Here is a 25430-nt window from a genome sequence, read left to right on the forward strand (position 1 = left end):
AAACCGGTTACTGTCTGATTACACATTAGTTCCATGTCTGCATAGGTTTTTTCTCTACATAATTCAGTTTTCCTCACAAATGTCAATGCTTTGCAACTTAGGTTGAAAGACAACAGTAAATTGGTCAGTATATTGTACCATCTTCCTGGTAACAAATCCTGGTTTGCCACGAGTCTTCTGCCAGGACAGTGCTACCTCCCTGTAACCCTGTCTGGATGGGTAGATTACAAAATAGATGGATTGATTTTTATTAAGAAGTTATCCATTCCCCCAAATTAGCTTGAAACAGAAAAGACGGAGATGCTAATCATGCTAATAAGACTGCTTCCAAGAAGCAGAACTGTGTCAAATACATTCCATTGTTTTGTAAAAAAACTTTAGGAAAGAGGACTATGTTTTGTCCTGACCTGCTACCTACAGAGAAGTGGGTTATAAGCCAATGACACAATGCATGAGTTCTAGACAGAAGGGATGTTAAACTTGACGACCGTAGTTACTGTTTTCATCATCTGAGGATGCCAGATTAATCAATTTCTGGGCATGACAAAATTATACAACTCTGTGATGACTTTCCAGCACAGTTTTGCATTTCAAAGTTTTGGCCAACTCGCCTCTCTAACATAATAACTATAACATAATTCCTGACAGAGCCAGTGCTGTATGAATGCTATACAGGCATGGCTAGTTCAGCTGCAATCTCAACTCTTTTTTTTTTCTTTCTATTGTGGGATGCAAAAGACGAGACATCAAACAAGATGAGTCTCCCTTCTATTTGTGAGGTCCAAAACACCCATGTTCCTTTGTACCTCCTGGCTGAGTGCTGATCAGTTCTCACCTCTCATGCACACACACAGCCCAGCCCGTGCCTACAACTTAACATAAAAATCAAACCTGAATGATTTTGTTTTTGTTGCAGTGAGATGCAGACTGGGTATGTTAGACTACATGACTATGGGTCACAGAAGTGTGCCACAACTGCCTCTGCCTTGCTAACATGTTGTAAATGAACTCTGTGACTGAAAATTCATGGAAAAGTCTGTGTCTCCCAGTCTGGCCATGAAGATTTTATTCAGTCTACGGTCTATGAGCAATGCATCTTTTTATGGGTTAACAAAATGGAGAAAGCTTTTTCGTAACACATGATGAAAGAACAGGAGAAAAAACACATCTGGGGGCTAAAGAAATGTAAAATAACACGGGACATCTAAGACCACGGAGTATGTTTATGTTGCTTATCTACTTAATGGTTTAGAAAACCTGGCAATGTCTCTCAGGGTAACCTTGAACAAATCATTTAATTTGCTTGTGCTAAAACTACAAAATATACTTTTTTTAGTAACCTTGGATAAAGGCATATGACAAGTATAAAACGACAATAAAAAACACACCCAACTGCATTCCATAATAGCCACTGCCATTTGAACATACAGATCACTTTACAACACTGATATAGTCATTTAAATTAGCATTATTACGGTTGCAAAATAACCAAGAAAAAAAAAAAAAAAAAAAAAAACAAGCACAACTACAGTATTATAATTACCAAAAGCTACAAATGCCCAAATAAATGCTTCAAATTCAGCTTACCATTGATGAGAACTTTTGGTTTATTGGAGCTACTGAAGCAAATGTTGTGAAGAATGAGAAGAGAAGCAGATTTATTGTTACGAGGGTTACATTGGGATATCTCGGTCAGAAACTCCAAAGCACCATTTGTTTTCTGTATCATCTGCTGTCCATCTTCAGAAAAGGACATGTTCAGTAACAGCTTCAACCACAAGTTTACAATTGGACTAAGGTTCTTAGACCCAGGTTTTGGCAACGACAAGGATACAAAGCTCTGTAGGAAATTGCTCTATGAGAACATATGAAAAGATATTAGAAGCCATTTTTAGTTACAACAAAGAGCAACTATTTTTTTTAACAGAAAATAACTTAAACCCAACAGTGAACAAGAAAAGGAACTGATGGTAAACTGTCTAGGTATAATTTTACAGAGAGTCTCCACATAGAGAGAAATCACTGACTTGCACTAATACTAAAATACAGTTCTCTCTTTGAAAAGACACTCTGATGGAGCCTTCATAAAAATGAGTCAAGTAACTGTGAAATCTACAGGGCTCAATCAACTACATGCAAGGTGAGTAAACCTCCATTCACTCATCCATCTTTATTTATGCTCCTGCTTGGGCAAATAGCAGGTTGGATATTGGATGGATGTTTTGGGCAATGCAAAATGGTGGTGTGATTGGGAAAAGCCAAGGACAGACTCACATGAAATGTCACAGGTGCCACTTTGAATAATAGAATTTGGCTCTTGTGAGACATTTATAACAGCTATGTGAAGGTAAGCATAATTTGAAGTAAAAAAAAAAAAATTATCCATGGAAAAAGTAGAAATATTTTCTGACACAAAAAGAACACTCTAGGGCATAGAAAAAACGGGAAGAAAATGAAAATAGTGTTAGAAAAGTTAAATTGAACAAAGAGAATACTAGTTTTGACAAAGGCGTTTTACTGATGAGGAGTGTAAGTGTCCTTTGTTTTAAAGGTCATAATTTGATAAAAACATCTGGTTCCAGAAATGGAAACGCAGTATTGACTATTAACTTTATTGATCTTGCAGCGTTAACTTGATAAATGTTTAGGAAATGTAATTATGCAACTGAAAGTAAACAAGAAAACAATGACCTAGCACTGATTATGCAAACAGGGGTATATGTAATGCTTTGCTGGACCATAACAGGTGTTAGTAGGAGACTAAAACCACAGCATGATCTGCCCAATTACCATGTATAAGAGGGTCACTTTACAAACAATTAAGAAATAACACATTCAACATCAGAAAGATATGACGAGTAAACTGACTAGAAAATAATGAGGCAGAATTACTATAGCACAGAAAAAAAATCAGCATATTTAAAAAAAATTAAACATGGAGACAATATAGTACCCAACCACACAAGCAATGATGAGTTGTAACAGCCATTTGCTAGTTAGTTAGGTTATGTAGAAGTTTTTAGTTATGTTAAAATGTTTGCCTACATATTAGCACTAGCAAAATACCCGTGCTTCGCAGCGGCGAAGTACTGCTTTTAAATTTTTATTAATTTTTATTAAGAAGAAAAGTAAACCTTTTTAAACTGAGGGAAAATATACCAATAATTATTTGTTAAGGATCTCTTAGTTGTCTCGTTGTCAGTTCAGCACTCCAGTTGTAATGTGACCAAGCTGTGCGAGCTTACTTTTGAGCATGCAACGTATAGTTGGCCACGTGAAAAGCAATCTTGCCTCAAATCATTGGCAACCTTTTGTAGGGTCTGTCCCTGAGACTTATTGTCATCGCGAAGCAGAGCCATACTGGAAATTGGAGGCATTTGAATTGAAATGGGAGATCAGAGGGTATAACGGGGATGTGAGGAATAAAAACTCTCTCCCCTGAGCAACTGCCAGTAAAAATAGTTGCCTCAATTAGGTTCTTTTGTAGACACGTGACCTGAAGTCTCATGCCGTTACAAAGTTTCGGTGGCTGTAAGTTTTTCAGTAACATTATTGGTGTCCCAACCTTCAAAATTGGATTATGCTCAGGAGTGGCTCTCCTTTATATAAATCAGTAAAGGAGAGGACTAAACACTAAGGAAAAAGAACGGCAAGACCGCGTCAGCTGCGGAGCTTAGCTCGAAGCAAAATGAAGTGAATGAAATGACATGAATGGGAGGGGAAATGATGACGAGACTCCCCCACCCACCTTAACTCTCCATCCCTCCCAAAACAGTCTCTCGGCATGACAAACGCCAGCGGCAGCATGTCTATGAACCTAATTTAAAGTTAAGCTTTACACCTTGCTTTCCTATTCGTTTGCATAAGCACAGTCCTTCACCAGCAATTTTAACTCTGTTACAAAGTGATCAAAAGTCTCATTTATACCCTGCATCTTCTCATTAATCTTGTATCTCGCGAATATCGTATAGTCATAGGTATTACAAACGCCAGCGGCAGCGTGTCTATGAACTTAATTTAAACTTAAGGTTTACATGGTGCTTTCCTATTGATATGTCCTCAAAGGCTTGTTCAGCTTCAGAGGGTTGTTCCTCTCTTACTGCATCAATAAACAGCTCGTCTTCCTCTTTATCTGAGGCATCACACACTGCATGCACGGGTTTACCTTTCCCAGTCCTGCAAACTTTAGTGAAGTGGTTCAATTTACCACAATTTTTACACTGTCTTCCTTTAGCTGGACATTGACTTTTTCCACCGTGTGCCTTGTTTCCACAGTAACTGCACTTATGAATATGCTTGTATGCGTCACTCGCTTCATATTCTTTTGCTACCTTGTCAATTGTGTAATGTGTTTTTTGTTCATCGCTCTTTGGCGCTCTTGCTTGTTCTCTGCGTACTGCGTTCACAGTCAGTTCATGTGAGCCGCTCAGAGTACATGCATTGAAGGTTCTCAGCTGTGCTTGTGCTATCTCGCGCGATCTTGTGATGTCCACGGCTTTATTTAATGTTATCTAAGACCCAAAACTTAAAATTTTCTCTCACACTTTCGCTGAGTTTGTGCCAAACACAAGTCTATCCCTGACCATCTCATCTTCGTTTGCATAAGCACAGTCCTTCACCCGTGAATATTTAGTGGCAGCGTTTCTATTGGATTGCTGCTGATGGACGGGCAGGCACTCAATTACGTGGGAGACGTGATGATGAGGGACGCAACTCCGTCTCACACGGCAACCGAGCTGCAGGCTATGGCCATATATATGTACGTAAGTAGGTTCCAGTTATGACCGTTACGTGTAGAATTTCGAAATGAAACCTGCTTAACTTTTGTAAGTAAGCTGTAAGGAATCAGCCTGCCAAATTTCAGCCTTCTACCTACAAGGGAAGTTGGAGAGTTAGTGATGAGTCAGTGAGTTTAGTGAGTGAGTGAGTGAGTGAGTCAGTGAGGGCTTTGCCTTTTATTAGTATAGATATAGTCAATGGGAGGTTCTATTATAACCCCCAAAGCAAAATTATAAATGGAATATTCCAATTACTTCTTGTCCATCTGACTACAGACTAGTTCCAGTTTATGATCTGCCTTGCATTTGTTAAGGGCAGTTTCAAAGGGTACGTACAGAATGTACTGAATGTACTAAGTGACGTCTACGTAAGGTTGCCATTGAGAAATAACACTACCTTTAAGAACAGAAAGTAACTGAAGTTTAACACAAGAAAACTAAGAATGTAGAAAAAAAAACTTGTTTCCAGTGTTGCCTTTTATTCTGCGTGTATAAGAACCTTTTCTGATTTTTTGCAACTTGTTCCTTTTTAAATTCTCAAAAAACCTTTTTTAAAATGAACTTTACTAGACTGAGAAATTTCTTTTGTTACGCAATTGACTCCTGCTGAATCCTACCTTACCATCTCAGTAGCTGCTCAATTTTGGGAGCCTGGAAAAGACACAGCCTCAGCCTCAGCCTTATATGTCATATTTAGTCAGTGAGTCATTTTCCAACCTGCTATATCCTAAGTACAGGGTCACAGGGGTCTGCTGGAGCCAATCCCAGCCAGCACAGAGTGCAAGGCAGGAAACAAACCCTGGGCAGGGCACCATCCCACCGCAGATGTCAAATTTAAGGTCATGCAAAAATGTCTGGAAGATGCTAACTGCATGCATGCAAGTTCAGGAAATTATTTTTAATGATCATTCAGCAAAACAATGACCCACAGCAAACTTCAAAAAGCATCCAGAAATGGTTTAAGACAAAGTGCTGAAGAGTTCTGAAGTGGCCAGCAATGAGTCTATATCTCAAACAGCAGTGGGGAGACGACACCTATCAAAGCTGAGAGATCTGGAGCAGGAGCAGTTGGCAAATGAAGAGTGGTTCACAATTCCAGCAGAGTGGTGTAAGGAACTCTTTCATGGTTACAGGATGCGCCAACAAATATTAAGTTGGAGGTGCCAATAATTCTGTCTTCTTCATTTCTAAAGTTCTGTGTGGAATGATATCAGATTTCACTTTTTTTCCTTCTACTTTTTTGTGTTGTTCCAATTAAAATAAACAAACATGTGAATACCAAAGCATCTGAAACTGCAACAGTTTTCAGGGAGAACGTATGTTATATTTTCAGAAAAAACCACAGGGCTGCCAATATTGTTAGCCATAGCTATATGTACTGATTGTATTTGTAGCTCATTTGGTGTTGTTATCACACTGAAAGATGACATTTTTTTTTTACCACTCAACCACTTTCCTAAAGGTACAGAATGACGAAAACAAAGTCTATTTATATTATCTCAGCAGAGAACATCCCCATGTTTCTGATACTGTTGGCTGAAATGTGCCTCAGACCACAACAGAGCTGCCACAATGCTTCACAGAAGTCTGCAGCCAGGTACCAATGCACTTCTTGCCAGCATACTGTTGCCTCTGTGGGCCACCAATTTAAAATTTGGATCTCTTACTCTACAGGACACATTGGCTTATTGGCTGCAGCATTTCTTTTAAGACTTCTCTGCATGGTCAAATGGTTTATTATGCGGACTTTGCCAGATGCTGAGCAATTACTTCTCTGGATTTTTTTCTGTCCCTTAAGGAAGTGACCATCATCAGCCTTTTGGGTTTTCCATTTTCCTCTTGCCAAGTTTCTGCTATTTACTTTATGACTGTTCGAACTCCACAATTTCAAAATCCAGTGTGGTGTGCTGTTGCTTGCAGACCAAGTTCAGTAAGTTCAAAGTTAATTGCCTTGTGTCTTATTGATAGAAACTATTGTATTTATTTATCTATTTATTTGTTTATGTATTTATTTATTTTAAAATGTGTCAAAATATGTAAGTTTAGCCACTTCTAAACCTCTCATTGAGGTGACCTTGAATTTGTTGTTAATTTCCAATATACCCATTCATTTTTTAAGTTGCACCATTAGCACTCCTAGTTTAGCTAATCACTGCCCAATTAATTTGAAGCAGGGGTGCTTTTGGTGGAATTTAACAAATACATGAAATGGCTGGGACATTCTGAGGAGATGTTTGGGGCAAGACCTGTACTGCTCTAACAATCTCACAAGAAATTTTTTAGAAAATAATTTTTATTTTATGAACATGCATTTTATTGTGTCTTTTTCTAATGTGATGTAGTGTTTTTTTACAAGCAAATCAATCAATACTCATTTGCAATGATATATATTTTTTTTAAAAATACATTGGCACAGCTATCACTGGATCATCAAACATGTTTCAACTCAATTATAGACTACGGAGGAAAATCCACATATTTATTCAACTGAGTAATAAGGAACAAAATATGTTAAATGTGTTGAGTTTCAACGTAAAATATTTTCTCAAAAAATATAAACATTTAAGCTCACACCTTTAATTCAGAAATATCAAATAGCCTAGTTAGTAAATGGCAACTAGTAAATGATTAAACACAATTTTCCTTAACAGAGTGTAAAAAGTAATTACTTTAATTACCTTACCTTCTGCAATAAACCTTTGCACTCATGAGATATTACAAGGTTTGAAAGGAGAGCAAAGGCCAGTTGTTGGATACTGGAATTCTCAGGACACTTCTTAGAAGCCAATTTCATTATATTATGCATTAGAGAGTTGCTTGATGGGCCTCCTCTCTGTGCAGAACTTGGCCCTCCACTGCTCCAGCTAAAAGTGGCACAAGCTTTTTAAGGAAGAAAAAAAAAAAAAAATAATGTTGGCCAATATGAAATGTGTACAATTAAAAAAAATGTATTAAACACATAATAAAAACATAATGAAAAATGTATTCTTAATTTTTCCTACAATTATATCTTGACAGCTTATGTGAATTTCAAGGTAAAAAAACAAGTCATAGGCGAATATGTTTATTTTATTATTTTACACATGTTATTATTTTACATGAGCACAATAGCAGTAAATATAATTTACATATTCATGTAATGTAAGTAGATATTATTAAGTAATGTAAGTGTTTCACCCATGATGCCATAGTGATGCAGTGGTTAGACCTGTACCTCGTAACTCTAGAATTTGTTTGAGCACCACATGTGAGAAATTTGGACATTCTTTCTGTGTTTGTGTGAATATTTATTTATTATATTTATAGTCCATGAAACAAATTTAAAAATAAGGTAAAAATAATGCAAGTCCTGTTTGATGTTGGGCTTGCTTCAGTGAATCTTGTTTCCAGGAGTTCTGCTACATATGGAATAGATGCTAACTAATCTAATATTTAATCTAATATTGTTGCATTGTGACACAGCTCAGATCATTTAGGCAGTTAGTGTGGTGTAGTGGTTAAGGCTTTGGACTTGTGGTTTCAAGTCCTTCTACTGGTACTGTGTGACCATGAGCAATGTAACCAGATGTATCTGAAATTAGGAATACAGGCATGGAGGAAGATGAAAAAGAAGCAGATGAACAAGTAGCTTAAAAGTTACAAACTTTATTCTTCATATTCCTTATCATTGAGGTCTACTTTAGCACTACTACTATTTGCCAAACCCTATTATGGTTGAATTATGGTTGTTTTGAAACCATAATAGTACTTACCTTGTGGTGAGTTAGCTGTATAAACACATAGCAATTGCAAAGCAGCTTGCATCAGAGAATCATCCAAAATAAACCAAGGCCACAATGAATGCAGGGTACTGACCAGATGTGCATCTGTCGCTGCTATCTGTGTTTAATGAGATCAAAAAATTGGTGTGGATTGGTATAGTAAATTGAAAATGATTAAGTTATATCTAATGATTTAATATAAACTGCATTGAAACTCACAATTCTTAAGATAATTCATTGTAAATGCATTTTCCAAAATAAACTAATAATAAAACAGATCACAGAGAAATGTCATGTGGGACTAACATGCAGTAAGTGAGACATATGGTGCTATGCCACAGATGGCTCTCTTCTTCCAGAGTCAAAAGTATTTATTCATCATTTTATTTTATTTTCTTCCCAATACAACTATATTCTAATAGTTTTAACTCTATTCTGATAGTATATATTATATATATTAAAGAATTTTGACTATATTTTTGAAAGAGCAAATGTGTAGTAGAGGAGCTTAGTTTTAAACAGTGTCTTGTGCAATGTATTAAAAACCTTGTCATCATGAATGAGATGACTTAGCAGCTGTTAGCTAACAAATGTCGGTGTTTTTAACAAGCTGTTATAATTTATATGAGATGTACTGGTGACCTCTTTAGGGCTGATTCTTGTCAGCACAGGCTGTTGTTATGCCATATATTGGAATAAACTGTTCCAGAAGATTAACAGTTTACAGAAAACCAAACGATGCACATCTCTGTGAACTAAAAAAAAAAAAACCTTAAGATATGTACAGAATTATAAAACATCATTCTAAAACTTAATTAATCCAATTTAGAGCAGCAGAGTATTGGCGCATATCCCAACAAGATTAGGCATATGGTAGGGACCAACCCTAGACGAGGCATCAATACATAATAGAGGCAATTTGGAATCATAAATTAGCCTGAACAGTACATTTTGGGGATAAAGTAGGAGAATCCATACAGCCAAGGGAGTAATGTGCGTGAGACTGCTGATATTTTTTTTTTTGACTAAGTGCTTCGCTGATGACTATAGCACATGTCATTCCTAATTAAATCGTGGCATTTGCTCATAAAACTGTTATTGTTTGCCATTAAGGGGCAGTAAAGTACTCTCCCCTTTACAAGGGTTTCATTTCTCAGCCATGCTTTGCAGGTGAGGAAGAAGGCTGTTGTAACACTGTACCGGAGAGACACAGGACTGAATTCAGCAGATCTGAAATTTTGTAAGTCACTGTGGATAAAGGTGTCAGTCAACAAAGTAAAACCCAACACATCAAGCTCAGAGTCTCTGAATTCAAGGAAGAGTTAGCTATCTGTGTTGTGGTAGACAATTGACACATCTTGCCAATGGTCTCCTTTGAAGACACAGTGTGCACCCTCTAAAGTGGTGCAGAGGAGGCCCCACATCAGAGAAACAGAGGTAGCTAGGTAATGGTTAGATATAAGGGAAAGGTAAGAGGCACACAATGTCTGTTGCATAAACCTGAAAGTTCGAGTTGTTCAACTGCTTTCAGGATCTCACAGAATGAGATGGTGACTATAGATAGTGATAATTCTGAGGTGGCAGGCAGATATGAGCAGCCCCAATGGTACAGAAATTGTGTCAGTGAGGAACCCAGTTTTTAGGGGGATTAAGACTCAGGTTTGCTCTAGGGATGGAGAGTGTTTTACAGTGTATGGTCTTCCTGGTACAGAGGTGGGATACCTTCCTGGATTAGTGCATGCACTCCTGATCAGAGCAGGGGTCAATCTAAGTGGTCACTGTCCATGTTGGAATAAATGACATTAGTCAGAACTATACAATTACAAATTCAGTTGGGCCCGATTTCCAAAACAAGAAATTTAGCTGGGCCAGACATTTCAGTGGTAAATAAGCAGCAGGCCGAAACAAAAGAATGTATTGAGAAACAAGTAGTATTTATTCATTGTTTTCTTTTTAAATTTGAAAAACTGATCAGAATCTGGGGAAGTAGCTATAAAGTCATTTTCCACTTATAAATAAAAATATATATATATTTTGGTTATATCTGACCCAGGCACAACTCAAAGTGAATAAAAACAAAATAGTGCTCAGTATTAGCAATAACTTTTGTATTCCTTTTGAAATAAATATTTTCCTCACATTTGACCCAGGCACATCTTAAAGTATGTAAAATCCAAAAAACTGCATAGTATTAGCAATAACATTTCTTTAACTTTGGAAATAAAATAAATACTGCATTTTGGTCATATATGTCCAAGGCACATCACAAAGAGCATTTAACAGAATAAAATAGAGGTATCAATGCTATCAAAGTTCATAAACCCATAATAAGTGATAACAGTGACTAACACACATAAATACATCATCTAGTGCACAATGTGGGACTACAAGTTCGTTTAAAATCACCACGTGTTATTAGCAATGCCTTTTTTGTAAACAAACATATTTTGTGACTGGATCAAGTTTGAGGTACTGCTAAGATATATAGATGCTGAGAGTCCTATTGTTACATATTTTGTTTATTTGGTGAAAAAAAAACAATGCTTAAAATTTTAACTCGACAGATCATCAAGTATGATAATAATTCTTTACATTTATATAGCACTTTACAGACTACACAAAACCCTTTGTAAACTCCACACTTGCAGGATCCAGAACGTGAACCCAAAATCTCCTTACTGAAAGGCAGCGGTGCTACTATTACGCTACCAGCATTGGTGTACTATATTGCAAAATACTGTACTTGATAATTTAAAATTACAAATAAAGAATTTCTGAAACTGATGAATATTAATGACCTCTACATTCTAAAAAAATTGTTGTGTAGTCCTTAATATTGTAATACTCAGCACACAACTCTGCCTATTCCACACATCAAATCAAGGAATGATGGTTAGGTTAACTGCATAGCTCATAGCTCAAATCTTCATGTAGGCTAGGGGGCATACTTTCAATAGGATATTGGGGTGCCTTCTGGAAATGAATGAAACTGTACAACCACAACAACTGCAACTGCATTGAAACAGAAGGGCACCAATGTATTTGGGAGGTGTATGAGTAGGTTAGTCAAGAAGTTGGGGTGGAAATTTTAGGACAGGGCAATTTTATAAATTTAAAGGACACTGACGTTTATGTAAAGGAGAATTTGGCTGCATGTCTACTTTAAATTAAGAATGAATCATTCCTTTGACAGAATAGTTGGATTTACTGATAAGAGAAGTGTAGATTCAATATGGACCTTCTGAATAATTATAGAAAATAAGATTAGCATACTATAGCAATTATGGGGCTAAAATAGCCCAGATATTAATTGGAAAAACCTTACAAATAGCTAAGTACAAGAGAATTTCATAAATGTAATCAGTGACTCTTTTAACAAAGGATGTTAAAAAACAACAACAACAGGAGAAGTCTGTCGAAATTTAGTATTTTATAATAATCACTAACAATAATAACCCTAAATCCAAAGAGGACTGTTTAATTTATGTTAGGTACATTGCCCAGAGGGGACAGGGCAGTCTAATGGTCTGGAATCCCTACAGATTTTTTTTTTTTTCTCCAGCCGTCTGGAGTTTTTTTTGTTTGTTTTTTCTGTCCACCCTGGCCATTGGACCTTACTCTTATTCTATGTTAATTAATGTTGACTTATTTTATTTTTCTATTCTTCATTATGTAAAGCACTTTGAGCTACTTTTTGTATGAAAATGTGCTATATAAATAAATGTTGTTGTTGCTGTTGTTGTAATCAGGATAACATTCAGGTGGAACATGCAATTAAAACAGTAGGATATAGCGACCATAAAATAACACATTTCACAGTGTTTTGGCAAAGTGCACATTCAAAAGCTAGAACAATTAAGTTTAATTTTAAGAAGGAAAATTTTAAGCTTAGAAGGTAAAATCTAAAGAGATAAACTGGGAGATGTTTATGTGTGGCAGGTTTGTGATGTGGAAAACAACCTGAAAGCTGTGCCCTTGTTAATGTTTCACTCATCAGCATAAAGTATATTCTTTATAGCAATCTTTTATGCATTCAGCATTCAAAAATAAAGATACAGCATAAAGTTTAATTTTCAGTTAAAATTCTTTCAATAAACAATCATCCTTAAGTGATATTCATGCATATATTAATCTTAGTTTAGCAAGCAAGAGGGACAAAGGAGGAAAAAAAAATTAAACCACACACACACATATTATATATATTATACGTATAGAACTAGGGTGTTGTACCATGTTAGCCATTATTAATGTAGTGAGAAGTCAAGCAAAATGACATCTTTTATTGGCTAACTAACGTTTTAGTTAGCCAATAAAAGATGTCATTTTGTTTGACTTCTCACAATATATATTAATGGAAGAAGCAATTAATGGTGGTTTGCACAGAATTTGGGTAGTAATACTGCTAAAGCTGTGGGAATCCTTGAGCATCTGTAACAAACTGAAGAGCTGTGTGTGCAAATAAAATTACAAACAAAAATATGGCTAGTATCCTTTTATGATTGCCATTAAGTTTATTATAAAACAATAAAATGTTTCATAAATCTATAAGCTATACATGTTTGCACAGTATTTAAACATCTCTTAAAGAAAACAGACCATATTTACAGTTCAACTAAAGGCAGTAGTTTTTTTAATAGTGAGCATAAAGGTAAAAGGATATACTGTAAACGTTTATAGTAATATACAGATCTAATAATAATATAGATAGTTACAATAACCAAATAATAAAAACAAGATACTTACTTTACATTCATCATTTTGATAGAGACAGTTCCTCAGGATGTGAATACATAGCTTTAATTCTCGTATAAGATTATCCTCCTGCTTAAACTATATAAGACACAAACATTACACTGTGTATAATTGATTTTGTAATTTCATGTTCAGAAATATAAATTATTTGGATATACTTTCTATGCTTTGGCAAAACTGACAAAGTAAAATAAAAAATTTGCTTATGTTCAGAAGTAAATAAATTGCTAAGTTAATTAGCTTAGTGAAAGAAGCATATATAATGAAATACTAAAATAACTGATAAGTTAGTTAATCACTAGGGCCAAGTGCCACCGAGTTTCCACTTTACAATGGGAATATAACTGATAGTATAGTCTTAAAGTATCTATCTATCTATCTACTCATGACAACTATTCTAAAGATTCCAGCAAATCCATCACATAATATATAAAGAGTAGGATTTTGCACGTTCTGAAAATCCACAAATGAAAGTCTAGATTTTAAATCAAAAGAAATAGATTAAACTGATCTTACAAAGCAAACAACAAATGTAAATCATTTGAAGCAGCATTGTACAGAAAATGGAAAATCATTTCTCAAAGCAAGCGTGTAAACTAATTAAAAATTATGGGAAATGTTTAGTATTTATTTCTAAAAGACTGTGACGCACATGTACATTTTCACATTTTGAGCTGAGACTCTTTGAAATATATATTTTATTTATAATAAACTACTTATACTTTTGCAAGTCTGTACATTGTTAACACTACCTTCATTAAAAATTGTAGTTCAGAAAGAAGATTTATTTTAGATTATTTGTGTAAGAAAAGAAAACTGAGAGGTTTACACCCTTTCTAAGTGGACCAGAAGGAACTGAGCACAAGAGACTGAAACAAGAATGGAGTTTTTGTCTCATGAATATTTATGATGACTTTTCTGCATTAATCTCCTAAATCTAGGGCCCCCTTCAGTTCAATGTGGCATTCACTTCATTTTGAAGAAGAGGAAAAGGTGGATTAGTATGCTACAAAATACTAACATATACTTTAACAATAGACGCTTTTACCTTTTTCTTTTGTGTTGTTCTTTCAAGTGTCAGCAAATCCAGAGTAAGATGCGCATGACATTGCTTAATCTGCTCAACACAGCTGTCAATAAGGCCAGCTAAAAGTGATCAAAATACATAAAACTTTAATAAGTTGGAAATATGCTATCTCAAAGTATTTTAATATATGCTGTCATATAGCAAAAACACGTTCGAGAAAATAACAAATCAAAAAGGCAGAAAAAACTATACAATGAGTATTCTAATAAAAAAACTGTTATGTAAGAAATGCCGTTATTATGAGTGCACTGTATGCAGGAAAGGAAAGTAACATATCAAACTACAAAGTGCCTGAAATTACTTACTGAAATTGTCAACATATCAATAATGGAAGTAAAAGCAGATAATCTAAATGATCATAAATGCCATAAACCTTTGGATATTGGTGCTAAAATAAAAAACCCTGATTAATTTTACTTGTAATTAAAAGTGAGAACAAAATAAAAAGGTGTGAAACTGTTTCTAATACCCCATGTCATTTATAATTAAAGCAATGTTTTTTTGATACTGCATATGCAAGATCACTACAATCTCTATATGTGGTAAATGAACTTGAACGCTGCAGAATGTATTGAAAACACTTATTATAATTAAATACAGGTATACAGTATGTATCTATATAATAAATATACCTAAATTTTACATAGCTTTTAATGATTATTTTCTTATGTTTTTACAATAACAAAATATAAAAATAAACTCGACACACAGGGTAACAAAAGAAAAGTTGCAACCCATAGTGCCGATTTGCATTAAAACTAGAAGAAATAATGAGATGTTTGAAATGATTTGAAAAACACAAGAAAAGGACCAACTGATTGATAAAGAACAAAGCTAACATGTAGACAAAAGTGAATATCAGCTACAAATCACACAGTTAAATTAGATATTTGGTCCCGTAGTCTAAGCCATTAATCAGTGGTTCATGTAAGCTGCAACATCTCTATAGATTGTGGAAAATGCTAATTTATGTATGTGTAGTAAAAACTATCATACAACCTGTCAACTGACCTATCATATTGTTCTTTAAAGCCTACAAGATGCTTGCCAAGCAAGACAGTTTCTGAAAATGGGGCTGAATCCTTCTTTCCACATGGGCAAAGCAAGTGCATATCATCATATTATCGTCTAAACACAAAAGCTCAATACAGAGATACTGACCATGCCATCAATTGCACTTAAAAAGCTATGGGGGCAAGAAGAGAGCTCAGTGGTCATAATGAGCTGAACCGGTTTGGTTACCATTCAAAATTTAATATGTAGCCTCCTAATTTTAACATGCACCACAGATAATTTAATGGAAGTAATTACTAAAAAATCAGCAGCACATGTCTAGAACAGGAGTATTTATTAAAAGATATCATCATCATCATTATGGGTTCAGATGAGGAGGGTCATGTTTCATTAATATGCTGAAATTCTATGAGGAAACAAGAAAAACAACGCGATAAAAGAGTTACATATGATATGATTTAGATTGATTTTCAGAAGGCTATTGATAAAGGTACAATTTGAAAGGTTAGATACCAAACTAAAAGAAGTAGAAAATTAAGGACACACTTGCCTATCAGTGGGTACAAAGTTAGTACAAACATTGGAAGCAAAGGGTAATGGGGAGGGGAGCTCATCACACAAAAACAAGTCCGTATAGGCTGCAGATATTAAGGCAGGGTAGTGGTCATAAATTGAGACGATTAAGTCCTTTGAGAACTTGTTAACGGGTTTGCGTGGCAGTGACTATTAAAAATGACTAAATAATTCTGTGTAATAGTAAGCAATTTTGAGTGGTAAAGATGAAATTAAGTCCTGCGGTAAAGTGAAGTCCGCGGCTGACTGGCGTCTTAACACTAGAATTACCAGAGCCTACGAAAAAACTCGTAGATCCATCCCATCTTAAAACGCTTTGCACCTCTCCGTCAGCGTCTTTTGTCTATACTATAACAATATAGTATTTATAAAAGGTGTCATTTTGCTTGACTTCTCACTCTATAAAACTCTAAGCAACTGACACGCAGGTAAACAGACTTAAGCTGAGAAAACTGTGTGGGGTGGGGGATGTGATAGCAGGCTGCTTGCTGTTTGCTGCTTGTCAACACATTTAAAGGACAAAAGACACTGACGGAGAGGTGCGAAACGTTTTAAGGTGGGACGGATATACAGGTTTTTTTCGTAGGCTCTGGTAATTCTAGTGTTAAATAAATAATTGCCAGACTTACGACTTCAGGTGGGGGCATGGTAGCGGGGAGAGAGTGGTTTCTGTTTGCAATGTGGGAGAAGATGGCACTGCACTTAGTACATAGATGTAGGATCGCCTGTAACCCTAATTGACACCAGGAGCTGCTGATTTCTATAGCTGTGCCATGTCTCCAATTTTAAAAAGGAAGTGTGAGTGTGAGGGGGTGGGGAGAACAGAAAAGAGACAGACAGAATGAAGAGAAGAAGAGCCATGAGAACAGCAGTCGATGGAGAGGAATGTCAAGCCAGCCAGCCAGTGTGTGGAAATGCTTTGAGATTGTTTGCCCCACGTAGGAGCAAAGGCTTGGTGCTCTAGGGGTGGATTGCGCCCGCTGACTATTCCTTGAGGAGCGGGTGCGATCGAGGTGACTTCCTCCCCAGAGATCTGAGGAACTACTGCAAGAGCATGAAGGAAGATGGGAGGACAACCGTCCTTGAGCGGGCTGTCTCCACCAACTGAGTGAGTTATGAGTGAGCTGGGGAGATGAAGAGGGAGTTGTTTTGGGCTCTTCCAAGTCAGGAAGAAACAATGACCCACTGGTTATGGCGTTGGTTTTAGTATTCTTGTAAGTCTAATTTATCTCACAGATTCCCATTGTTTTAATGGATTATTTATTTATTGAACTTTCTGCAGTGCACTTTTGGACACCATTATTTTGATTTATTTTAATTAAAAGCACTGAGTAGCTTTACACCATCCCCTTGCTTTGTGGTGTGTTAGTCCTCATCTGCCACGCTCATCCAGTTCTTTATTGACGGTGTTGGGTTCAAGGGGCTCCCAAACATCAAAAGTCCAGGGACAAAACATTTAATTGACAAGTCAAAGTATACCCTGATCCTGAATTATATCATTGAGCTGAAACTAAGAACTGAAGAAATGAGACTGCAAGTATAAACAGAAGAAATCCTATAGATCCTGCACAGGCATGTAATGCTTACACTGCTTGATACGTCAATGGAATCTACAATACAGACGCACAATGAGCATCTAGGAATTCCTGGAAGTAGCTGCTGGGGATTAGATACTATCTTTTTGACAGAGTGTGTGACACCACCACAACCCTGCCTGGGTCAAGTCAAATGAGAGAGAAGTGAAGAGAAAATGACTTGGAAACGAGCCCTTGGATAAGAATAAACGTGTACCTCATTGAGTTTTTGAGCATATTACTGTTGGCACATTTGGCTTAATAAAGATAGCCATTAGTGTGAATTAAATGTTTACAAAAAATGAAAAAAGTATAGTTCCAAAAACTTGTGGAAATTAGAGTAAATACTTTTTAGTGTCACAAAACAAAGTGACCACTATAAAGGCTTCAGTGTATAGGGTGTGGCAAGCTGCTGGGGGTGGTACCCAGCTGGGACTCCCGGAAGGACCAGAGGAGGGGTTACACCTCCTCCAGACCACGAGGGAGCAACCGCCCTGGTGCCTATGGGGACCACAGGAAAGGAGCATGGAAGCTCAACCCTACAGGGGCCCGTGAACAGTGCCAGGGGGCACCCAAATGCCTGAGGAGCCCTGGCCCTCAGCACTTCCGCCACACCTGGAAGTGCTGGGGAGAAGAAGACCAGGGACATCCTAAGTGCTTCTGGGTGCACAGCCAGCACTTCTGCCACATCAGAGAGTGCCGGCAGTAGCTCACTGGAGGCAGCTGGAGCACATCCGGGTGGGTTTAAAAGGGGCCGCCTCCCTCCATTCGATGGCTGCAGTTGGGAGGATGAAAGACAGAGCTCGGGAGGTGAGGAGTGGAGGCGGACCTGAAGAGAGGCATTATTGAGTGGCCTGGACTTTGGGGGTGAGACTATGGAAGTACTGGATTGTGTGCTGTTTCACTGTAAATAATATGAATAAACGTGTGTTACTGGTCAAACCTACGGTGTTCGCCTGTCAGTGTCCAGGCCGGTTTCCACAAGGAGTATTTAAAAAACAAGGAAAGTAATGGATTATAAACCTGAATGAAGGCTTAAAGATAAAATGAAGCTTTAAAATTGCTTTAATTTCATGGCACCTTTCAAGGATTTAAAAAAAAAATAGAAAACGCCTTACCTTGCAATGCATGCTTCTGTGCTGCTGGACTAACTGCCAACAATGACATAACAGCATTTGCTATTACCTTCTTTAGAACATCATTTGATGATCTCCCGTCAAAGATCTATAAGCCAAAAAACAAAAAAAACACTGACATATAAACTGCAAAAAACAGCTGCATGCTCAACTTATTCAAATAAAACATAGGTATTTGACTGATTTTTTTTTATTTCATAAGAATTTAAAGTTATAAAGTATTCTTTACCAAGTCAGCTGAACTGGAGCCAAATATTACAACAATTTTATGTCTTAACTTTTAGAATTTTATTTATGAGTGACAGAAAATGGCCAACAAAATACATTACAAACAATACAGAAATATTTTTGAAGTATTCATTCTGCTAGGCCAGTATGTTGGTGAACTACCTGTAGTATCTGTATATCTTTTACTTTACAAAACAGTAAGAAGAAATATTTCACCATATATCCTAGCAAAATACTGATTTAACTATCAACAGCTGGGGAATGTAGAGAAACAGAAATTTTAAAGTCCTGCCACAACCTGTTTTCAGCAAATGCAATGTTACTCTGTTAACAATGTCACATTGTACGGCTTTTCCTGCAGTTTTCAGTTGTCAATTCATTTACATCAGGCATGTCAAACTTGCGACCCGCAACAGAAATCTGTGCGGCCCGCATGACAGATCCTAGTTAGCACTAAACTTGTACAAAATGATTACTATAATTTGTGATTGAATCATTCTGCATCTTCGGCGTTACTTATTGACTTTTCTTACTTCTGCCTTCTGACAAAAGCACGTTTTCCCATGGCATTACGGTACAAGAAATATCATCTGCTGAAGTCGCAACTGAAGTGCTAGGCTGCGGTCTCGGCCCACTACTGAACCGTGAGAGAACTGCCAGCAACGGAGACTCACTCAGTGAAGGGCTACAGCAAAAAGGCTGCCCCCTTCACTGAGGACATTTTTTAGAACGCTAGGCGGGCGGGGCTTTGCAGCGGCACAGAGAGAGGAGAGACCGCAGTAAGAGAGTATTACAACAAAGTATTTTTATGTTTCTGACAATTTCCCTATATGACACAAGTCCACAGAAATCTCATTACTACGAAGTACATACAGCAGCAGATACTTTCATTACAACGAAGTGACCGTGAAATGCTTGAATGAATCATTCACAGAGCAGTTAGTTCTGTGGTCACAGCTCAGTAGTGGACATTTGCACAACGATCCCCAAACAGAAACACTGTAAAAAATGTTCTTTCTTCGAACATTCTTCGTACTGTTTTTTTGCTGTTTTTGTTTTGTGTGGTTTTAAGTGATACCTTTTCCTTATTGCTCGTCAACATTTGAAAAACATCCATTGGAATTTAACTCATTGTCACCCTTCTATTGAAAAGGCATACTTGCTATATGCAAAAAAAAAAGAAAAATCTTGGGTTACAAACGTATGTGAACTGCTACATTTGAAGACGCCGAAAAAGCCTTTTTTATGTGATTGCAGTGATGCTTGTTCAAGAAACATTCCAATTAATGCGGAAAATATGAGGTTTTTAAACTCTCTTCGGACCCGGACAAACAATCTCATACGTGGCAATAGCGCTTCGGGATGCACTTCAGCGTGTTGTTCCCGTTTGTGGATCCCAGATCCCAGATCCCAAAAGAGTTCAGAAACCTTACAATATGAAGAAGAAGAAAAGGATAACTGTGCTGACCACAACATGCTTCCACATTCAGATAATGTCCACGTTGAATTCATCCTGCCCAATTGAACGGCAGTACTTCAGCCATTGGATTTGGGCATCATTTGCACCCTGAAAGTGTATTATCGCAAGGAAATGCTGAGAAAAATTCTAGTTAGCATAACTTGTAAATAGGAGAAGATTAAAGTAACGTGAAAGAAGCAATTGAAGCTGCTTCCATTTCCAACATCTTATCTTTGTGATGCAAGTTTTCTGCAGTGACAGCAACCAAAACGAGATTACGGAGTAGACTGAACATAAGCAACACACTTCGCGTGTCACTGTCTTCCATCCTCCCCAGGCGGGATCATCTGGTTGCAGGAAAACAAGCTCGGGGCTCTTACTGATTCTGCATTATGGTAAGCTGTATAGTTTCTATTACTAAATTATAACTTAATAATAATAGAAATGTAATGTAAATTGTGTATAAAACTGCCCTACAAACCCGCCCATAACCAATAAACTCCAACCTCCAACAACCCATCCGTCTCTGGAAAAATTTGCTTCCAGTAAAGCAGTCCTTGGTGTCAAAAAGGTTGCAGACCACTGGGCTACACTACTGGCTGGGCTGCTGTGACTGGCCACTGGGCAGAACTGACCATCACGAGTAGTAATAGCTCACATATTTTCACGTTTTTTTTGCTATAGTTTTATGTAATTTTCTGCTAGTATTGTAATGAACAGTTAGTGCAGACTACAGCTGAAGATCTGAAGTGGACGTGAGAAGTTGGGGAGTTGTTTATTAACAGATTTTTGTGATTTTGAGTTTGTATAATTAGTGTAGGTCAATGGGCTTTTTGCATATTGGCTTATTTTACAATATTAACTTTGAAGTAAACTTAGTAAAGTAAAATTAGATTTTTGGAGGATTTGTTTTCCAACATGTATTACTGAGTAATGAATTCAGTGAGCGTTTTCGCGATTTCAGTTCACACGAACAGGACTTTGTGCTGTTTACGTCACCATACTCTTACAACGTTGAGAATGCGCCTGAGAATATCCAAATGGAACTGATTGAACTGCAGTCATATTCTATTCTGATGACAAAATAAAACAAAGTTGGTGTGCCAGGCTTGTATGCTTACCTGCCACCCTCGTATGTACAGATCCATAAGTTGGCGTTGAGAGTACTGTCTATGTTTGGAAGCACTTACCTTTGTGAGCAATTGTTTGTTAATGAAAGCTACCAAAACCCCACATCGCTCAAGACTTAATGCCGAGCACCTTTCATCCCTCATAAAAGATGCAGCTGCACAAGATTTCAAGCATGATATTGATGAACTGGTTACTAACAAGAGATGCCAAGTGTTGGGACAAAAGAAATAAATCTCACACTGTGAGACTCCTATATAAGCAATGAATATAATATAATAATATAAGGACTTAGCTAATAATATAAGGACTCTAATTGTGCGCTGTTGTACGGATATTGTATGGAAATAAATTGCTTTTCTTTAAACTTTAAGTGTTACATTTTTTAAAGTTTTCAATATTGGAAAGAAACTACAGTAACTTTGTATAATAGTATAATAGTATTTGTTACAGTGCGGCCCGCTGATGCACGTATGGCAGTCAAAGCGGCCCACCAATGGTAGTGAGTTTGACATGCCTGATTTACATAATCATAGCAAGTTGTAGGAAGTTGTGCAGGATGACATACCCAGCAACTCGGTCTAACCAATCTACAACTTGGCTCAACAAAAACAAACAGAAACTACTGGAACAATATGTACAAAGTGCAACTGATGCCATGGATGAAACTCAATAAATCACTGAGCCAACTGCACTTGAACTGGCTGCACACAAGCACACAAAGGTAAGCGCCGATGCTTGCAGGATAGTCTAGTGCAGCAGCTCAATCCCAGGGACAGTGAGGCTGCAGTACTGCAGGGTGTCACGCTCGGGTCACAGAATTGCACAGAAACACAGGAGACTGTAGAGACAGGTACTTTCTTCAAACACTTCAAACAAACATGTCTCTTTAGTAATCGATTAAAGAATAGACAAACATCATAGGGGGGCACAACCCCTAACAGGAGCAGAGAATGTCTGCGGGAGAAGAGAGAAACAAAGCAATCAGAAAAAAGGGACAGGTGCTGTTTAGGCTTTTAAGTAAACGTAGCATCACGTGAGAAGTAAGCCCAGCAAGTAAGGGAGCAATGTGAAGGTAATCTATCAACGTTTTTTAAGAGGGAGTTTTTGAGGAGCGTCTGTGTCTTCTACGGGTGCGTTTAGCAGAGGGAGTTTTTGAGGAGCGTCTGTGTCTTCTACGGGTGCGTTTAGCCCTCCCTTCTCACAAGGGGCTGCCGCTAAGATTCACACCGCCGAGAAGATGGTGATTTATTTATTTTTATGGTGGAGATTCCAGGGACGCACCCAGCCTTAACCTGACACGCGCGCACTCACAAACAGAGACAAAAATAAAGCAAACCGGTAATCAAACAGCAAATAAAGAATGGAATGAAATAAGAAAACAACGATACCACCCCTGTTCCCCTTATGGCGATTACACATTAAATACAACAAAGCACAAACAAAACACACACAGTAAATCATGAAAAAGTTCATGAAAAATGGCAACGGATGAAATCCATCCATCCATCCATTTTCTAACCCGCTGAATCCGAATACAGGATCACGGGGGTCTGCTGGAGCCAATCCCAGCCAACACAGGGCACAAGGCAGGAACCAATCCTGGGTAGGGTGCCAACCCACCGCAGGACACACACAAACACACCCACACACCAAGCACACACTAGGGCCAATTTAGAATCGCCAATCCACCTAACCTGCATGTCTTTGGATTGTGGGAGGAAACCGAGCGCCGGAGGAAACCCACGCAGACACGGGAGAACATGCAAACTCCACGCAGGGAGGACCCGGGAAGCGAACCCGGGTCTCCTAACTGCGAGGCAGCAGCGCTACCACTGCGCCACCGTGCCGCCCAAACGGATGAAATGTAATGATGAAAATAAATAGTCCAGAGATCTGCACGTTGAATGGGAATGTACATATAGTCCTACCGGTAGATCCTGAAATGGTAAAGACGGGTTCACGAGCACTCCTTCCTTTGCAGGATGGTCATGAATCCACTTACAGTCCTCATGCACACAGGCAGACGGCAGACAATCCAGAAGCACAAAACGACCCAGGACAAAATGACTAAGAACAGGTAACCCAACAGAAAGCAGACAGACAGGAACTTGAAACATAAATTAAAAAAAACGGCCCCTGTTTAAAAGCCGCGCTGACATCCTTTGACCTAAACAGCCCCAGCACTTTCAGGAGAAGACCAATCAGAGCCACTGCAGGGACTGCTGGGAATTGCTGTTTCAAATTTTATTGGCTACTTTCACCATCCCAAGCCGTAGTTGCTTCCTGTTCTCTCTACAGTACAGTAATGCCACAAAAAAAGCCTAATGACTGAGGCTGCGATCTCTGAACCATGACTTTGTGGGGGTCTACTGTACACTTACGTAAGACAGAGAGAGAGGGAAAAAAAATCATAAATTCATCATGAAAAAGGATTGTCAGTTAAACACTTTTTCATAACAGTGCATAATTGTATAGTTTTAAACAGTAATTGTGAGAATAAGAAATAGAAGTGTGGGTGTGGCTTAAGGTACCAGATTACTCCAAATTTCTCTCTGTGAAAACAACAGTTAGTACAGTAATTAAGAACTACGTGACAACTAAAAACTATAGTTTAAATTTCTCATTTATTTTGTCTTTTTTCTTTCTTCATTATGTAAAGCACTTTGAGCTACATCATTTGTATGAAAATGTACTATAGAAATAAATGTTGTTGTTGTTGTAGAATAAAATGCAATGTTTTCAGGTATACGGAAAAAATGAATAGTGCCACTATTTATTTAGAAATAAATTGTTCATATTATTTAGTTAGTATTGTAGTTATGAAAACTACAATAATCAATGAAGAGTGTAATAACCCTAGAAAAAAATTTAAGAAAAATACACATAAGAAATAGAAGATATTGGTTTAAGAATATGAAAAGGAAAATTGCATAAATAAAGTGGGAAAATCAGCTATAGGATCTTACTTTATCAATTTGGAAAAGCTACATTATCTGTTATTAGATGGTAGCTATACTATCTGCTTTCTTTTCTTTAACAATGCTTTAGGTACCTAACAACATTATTACCATACCAGTGAATCATCTTATGTTTCCATTCATTTCAGGTGGAAGGTGGGAATAAAAAGTTCTAGATCTTATATTTACAGTCCATTCATTTTAGGGGCTAGTTTGTCACACATTTCACTGCGTGTAATGTCCCTTCATTATAATGAGAGGATCACCAGACACTCTTGCTGAGCATCACTGCAAATATTTAGTGGGTGTCAGACATTGAATTAACTTTGACAGGCCTTAGGCTTCCATCCTTTAAATGTGTTCACTGGAAGTAAGTTTCCATTTTGTTTTGTGTCAAGGTGTCAAATCTGATTAAACCCTGTTTGATGTCAAGGTGCTGTACATCTTGCCTCTTTGGGGACTTTGAATTGTTTTTGAGATAAGATTATATAATAACTATCGTGTACTGTGTTACTGACACTGCTAAGTATCCTGAAGATATTGTCTTTATAGTGTATACTTTGTTAAAATCATGAGCTATATGTACACTTGTAAATGAAAATGATTTTAGTAGTATTAGCACTGTCACATACACAGAGTACAATAAATTTCTTATATGCATTTCTGACAAACGTGCAACTTAGTTAGTATTTCCAGGTCTGCCATTTACATCTCTATGCAGAAACAATAATATAGGTGTAAAAAAATAAATAATTTAGTTTTAAGATAAATGGATTTAAACTTCAGTATACAGTGACGAAAAAAACCCCCAAAGATTTTTTGCTTTACCCGTTTTGACATTTTGCTAGCTAACTGATAGTTCTTGCAGATAGATTTCTTTGAAAATGCCTCTAAAATGTCAAATGCACATGACTTGTTTTTCACTGTAAAACAATAATTTCTTTGAAGTGGCTTCATGAGTTCTGTGCATGATGCTCGGT

The 25430-nt window shown here is 37.2% G+C and overlaps 1 protein-coding gene across 1 annotated transcript in view; it reads right to left on the reverse strand.

Moving 5' to 3' along the window:
- The window catches only part of rttn (rotatin), a 149932-nt gene that overhangs the window by 12656 nt on the left and 111846 nt on the right, over nucleotides 1-25430 (reverse strand). Inside the window, exons 42-47 of the mRNA XM_039754351.1 lie at nucleotides 18658-18763; nucleotides 14340-14437; nucleotides 13283-13369; nucleotides 8531-8657; nucleotides 7462-7658; nucleotides 1588-1855 (exon numbers count right to left, since the gene is read on the reverse strand). Coding sequence (XP_039610285.1) covers nucleotides 1588-1855; nucleotides 7462-7658; nucleotides 8531-8657; nucleotides 13283-13369; nucleotides 14340-14437; nucleotides 18658-18763 — 883 coding nt within the window. The remainder of the gene's footprint in view (nucleotides 1-1587; nucleotides 1856-7461; nucleotides 7659-8530; nucleotides 8658-13282; nucleotides 13370-14339; nucleotides 14438-18657; nucleotides 18764-25430) is intronic.

This window comes from Polypterus senegalus, chromosome 5, assembly GCF_016835505.1.
Source record: "Polypterus senegalus isolate Bchr_013 chromosome 5, ASM1683550v1, whole genome shotgun sequence".
In the NCBI taxonomy this organism is placed as follows: domain Eukaryota; kingdom Metazoa; phylum Chordata; class Cladistia; order Polypteriformes; family Polypteridae; genus Polypterus; species Polypterus senegalus.